Raw genomic sequence first — 5169 nt, 5'->3', positions numbered from 1 at the left:
CTAGCCGTCCCTCAGAGGGGCTCCAATCTAATGTCCCCATCATTAAGACAGTCTAACTTCAATTTGGGGAGAAGCCAATTAACTAAACTGCATGTTTTTAGAATGTGGGAGGAAACCGGAGTAACCGGAGGAAACCCACACCAACACCGGGAGAACCTTCAAACTCCATGCAGATAGTGTCCTGACTGAGATTTGAATCTGGGACCCAGCGCTGCACAGGCCAGAGTGCTAACCACTGAGCTACCATGCTACCCATGGATCTGTAAAAAATACAGCAAATATTGCAAGGTGTACAGAAACATTTCTAATACCCATGATGCAGATTGTTTGTAGTGACTTACGGGAGGTCTTCCAGCTTGGAGGCTTCATGTCGAGGATCAAGCAAATCATAGCCACACTCGTTGTAGATTTCCAGGTAAGAGATGTGGATGGTGTACACTTTACTGCTGTCCTGAGTAGATAAAAAATAGGGTTGTATAGGAGTGTGAGCTGAATTAATAAAGAAAATTAGGAAAATAAAAGACACATATATGATGCTGCCTCTCCCTATGGATAGACTAGCCGTCAATCCACCAACATCACTTGGAACTGGTAATCCCCTTATTATAAGAATAGAAGCTGCAGAAACTGGCAAGTCCAATGGGTATTATTCAAATCTTTCCTCACATCAAAAAATTTTTTTTAATCTGCACAAATTTATTTACAAGACACATTTTATATTTGCATATGCTTTAAAATATATACATATAATAAAAAAATAAATAGTTTTACCTTCTGGAGCTGCAAACAAAATGAGGATAGCGAAAAGAGGGGGTTTAAGGGTTACAAATAGTAAATGTGTATTGATAGTCAATATTCTCACAAAATCAAATTTAATAGGTCAATAAGATAAATTTGTCCAAGGTCCATTATATCATCATGGGATGACAACTTTCATGCTACACATAGAACATCTACTTATAACCATGTAGAGTCTTTTTACTTGGCGTGTTTCGCCTGTTGGCTTCCTCAGGGCTATACTTAAGACATAGACGGTCTAGATGGATTAAGAACGGATATTTAAGATTGGTATACATGGATGGGACCAATACCATGTACGAAAATGTGTATACATACATAATTAATTTATGAATTTGTATTACATGGTCAGTATATGATTAATGGGTTTTTATGTAAAGATCAGTACATAATTGGTACGTGATTAGATTGGTACATACCTAGTACATGGTAATTACATAGGATGATGTAAAACATGTACATATTCATATTGGCATATGATTTGTCCATGATTAGATTAGTACATAATTGATGTATAATTGTAATTAAATACAGCAAAACAACTTAATATATTCTTATTAGTGCACATACCAGTGCTGAATTTATGTACTGTAAATGGAGAAAAATATTAATTTTGGTATGGGTATTCCAGAATTTATATTGGAAAATATGTTAGGTAATAAACAAACTAATATTGGTAATGTTGGTTGTGTCAAAATAAAAGAGGATCAAATACATTCTAAATCGTTACTTACTTGGAGTAGTTGAAAGTAGTTATTTGGCAAGGTCACAGAGGATTACTAACGTAGATTGGGGCCTAATAATACCGTGAGACATGAATATTATAGTGGGTACTATAGATCTTTGGTAAAGGGGAAATGAATACCTTCTGGAACTGTTCAAATATATAGGACAAGGTCCTTGGGATGATTCCTCTGTCACTGTAACGCTCAGCTCCTCCAGTAATGGTGAACGTTTTGCCGCTGCCGGTCTGTCCATAGGCGAATATGGTGCCATTGTAGCCAGTCAGGACACTGCAACAAGGAATAGGATTATTCATTAAACAAGGAATTTTAGGGTCACATGACAATATATTAAAAGAAAAGGACTAACAACAAGTTAAAAAAAAAATAAAGTCCACACAATTTATATTCGACATGCTCAAGGCTTTAGTGTTTCATCTAGGCATTGCTGTAACATATCTGTCCACCCCACTGCCTTATGTCATTGACCCGGGAACCCTTAATATTTATTTTCATGTACTTGCAGATGAATCTTTTCACACTGGGACAACCGGTGTACGAGTGACTAATAGGGCCTGAATTAATAAATCTCTCTAAGGCTGGAGAAAGGATACACTTTCTTGCTGGATCACCCAACTTCACTGATGAAAGTGTATCCTCTCCAGCCTTGGATAGCTTTAATAAATTAGACCCATATCATCCAGTAAAATGAAATGTAAGATAGGGAAAGCGCCCAGAAAAGTGCAAATTTAGGCCAGATTCCATCTTTGTTTTGCCGTAATATGAGGTAAGAGAGTGATTTGTTTAAATGGCACCCAATGCTACTACACGAACTTGCGTTTTAGAGCACACATAAATGTGATTCTGTACATTGTGGTTTGCTGTTTTTAAAAAAGTAGAAAAACCAAAATTGCTATACATTAACTTATTTCATTATTCCATCCACAGCTCTTGTCCCACTTACCATTCTGACTTGAAAAATACTCCCCTAGCCGCTCTCTCTAATAAAATAATTATACTTTCCACTTACTAATTAGAGGCTTCAATCCATATAGGTGCTTTAAGCATTAGATACCCACCACCATATTACTTCCTTATACTAAAAGGATCCTCTATCTACTGTGGTATACCACCCTTGTGGGATCACCTTTTCTGGGGTAAAAGGAACTCTCAGACTGAAGGAGAGATGGATGAAGCACACTGGAGACAGTTGATAGGTTTGAAATTGACCCGCAGTCAGTTCTTTTAAAAGGTTGCATAAGATAAAACAAAAAAGAACAAAAATGAATTCTAGCCAGTCAGGCACTAACTATACAGCAGGCAGATTCCTCTCTACCATTTGGTGGCTAAACCAGCCAACTCAACACAAACGTTCCAGCAACTTTACTCACATGTGGTACAACAATGGCTCTCACAGACAGCCTCCCTGTGCCCCAGGTCAGAGCTTTGCTTCCTTCTTCTCCTTCCCTTTTTACCTGCTGCTCACAGCTGTGCAGTATTTAATGGCCAGACAAAACCAAACTCTGGCCTGGATCAGAACACCTCTGAGTGACATGCAAACCCAACTCTGGAATCCCAGCAGACATGTTGCTGGTTAATCTCTCCCATATGAGAGGAAACGTGGAGAAATATACCTTCCCTCGAAGATGACCCCTTTTGCCACGTCACACTACAAACAACATACAAGGATTAAGTGGCGTATTTTCCTGTATTCGTATAGCCGCATCTATTGGGTATGTACCCATAGACTAAATGCATTAGCGTCTTGACTATGTAATCAAACTATAATATAATTATAATTCTGTCTCACTCTCTAATTTTGATAATTGCCGTGATTTACCCTATTCACGTCCCTAAAAAAAGGTGACCATTCACGCTTATTTATTCTCAATTACCTAAATGTAAGTAGCCTTTTATGCACGCTTCTTTTCACTTGTATGCACCTGCATATCTTCTAAACTATTGTCTACACATTAGATCACATGTAACATGCAAACAGTTCACTATGTAACAATACCATGTTGAATATTATGTTAAAAAGCGTAAAAATGTCCATACTTTTATATTAAATATAAATATTCATGTGCAATATGTTCTAAAAACATACTTAGTACAACATACAGCTACCTCATATACCCCACACTAGCTAATCTTAGTTCACAATGTAATTATTTTTCTGAATATACTAATATGTAAGACTGCTGTAAATGTTATTGTTGTTTCTTCTTTTGAACCTATGTGCAGACCGTATAGTCCTTAAGCTTACACTCCCCTGAGGAAGCCCAGTGAGGTGAAACGCGTCGAGATTGCATAAGACTAATACGGTTACTTGTTTAAAATAGTAAGAAATACAATGTCTAGTATATATACTCCAGTCTGGTGAAAACAGAACTAGACTGGATATATGTCAAATGATGAATGTATAATAAATATGTATAAAACCAATAATGTATTAATGCATAATTAATTTTTCACTTAATAATATTGGAGCTGAAACCTCTTTCTTTTGGCATTTAACACAGCCAGTGTAAACGCATGCCATTTATTCAATAACCTTATTGTGTTAGCAAAAGCATAAATCCAGTCCTATGGTATAAACAAATGTAATTGAATCTAACTTGTAAAAGGAAACAACACAACTAATATGGCAAAAAATAAAATAAAACGCATGTTAGGCATTCTGCTCTTCAAGCACGGAGTGACATCACAGACCACTCAACATTTTAGGTGTATTTTTAGATCTATATTTTTGTTTGAGTTTAAATTAACTGGAACTAAATGGAGGAAGAGAGATATTTCAGCTGTATAAATTATAGGAGGGCAGCAGCTGAGAAGAAGGGTCAGCGAGTGCTTCACAGCTGGAAATTAAAAGCCATAAGACACAACAAGGGAAAGCATATACATTCCTGTCTATGGATTCCTTCTTAAAGCTGACAGACGCTTCAACTTCTTAAAGTTGAAGCTGTCCATGCAGGCCAAAGCCTAACGTAACACGGACTTAGAATCTAGAAATACAAATTCACCTTTCTTTTAATTCTCTATGAATACACTGAGCAAACCAAGCCCTGTGCTATCACAGATTGAGAGAAGAGCTTTTGGCTTCTACAGGATGGTGCTGGGCCCAGTTATAGGAGACCGGCTATTTTTCTCTGCATTAGACAACATACAGGTTTGCTTTAAAAAGTAAAACTCCAGCCTAAGAGCAGGCTTTACTAGGTGCCTGTAATTGCTGTTCCTAACAGGCAACCCTCATCTACGTTCCTCTGTGTTTTTTATTTCACATTGGGAGTAGGTAGGAGGGGCGGTGCGGTGGGTCAGAGGCTAGCACTCCAGCTTTTGCAGCACTGGGTCCCAGGTTCGAATCTGCATGGAGTTTGCATGTTCTCCCTGTGTTTGCGTGGGTTTCCCTTTGGTACTCCAGTTTTCTCAAACATTCGGTTAGGTTAATCGGCTTCCCCCAAATTGACCTTAGACAATGGTAATACCATATGACTATGGTAGGGACATTAGCTTGTGAGCCTCTTTGAGGGACAGCTGAAACTCTATGAGCTTTGTAATGACTCGCAACATAAAAGCAATGCCACCAGCCAACACACAATACCTACACCGGGGGTATCAAACTCTGGCCTGCCCGGCACATCCTTTTTTT

The 5169-nt window shown here is 37.9% G+C and overlaps 1 protein-coding gene across 1 annotated transcript in view; it reads right to left on the bottom strand.

Annotated features, from left to right (window-relative positions):
• KIF6 (kinesin family member 6) overlaps nucleotides 1-5169 on the bottom strand; it is a 127731-nt gene that overhangs the window by 102389 nt on the left and 20173 nt on the right. The window contains exons 5-6 of the mRNA XM_072410311.1: nucleotides 1664-1811; nucleotides 342-451 (exon numbers count right to left, since the gene is read on the bottom strand). Coding sequence (XP_072266412.1) covers nucleotides 342-451; nucleotides 1664-1811 — 258 coding nt within the window. The remainder of the gene's footprint in view (nucleotides 1-341; nucleotides 452-1663; nucleotides 1812-5169) is intronic.

This window comes from Pyxicephalus adspersus, chromosome 4, assembly GCF_032062135.1.
Source record: "Pyxicephalus adspersus chromosome 4, UCB_Pads_2.0, whole genome shotgun sequence".
Lineage (NCBI taxonomy): Eukaryota > Metazoa > Chordata > Amphibia > Anura > Pyxicephalidae > Pyxicephalus > Pyxicephalus adspersus.
The sequence above is the reverse complement of the archived record's forward strand: the minus strand, read 5'-3'. Positions and strand labels throughout refer to the sequence as shown.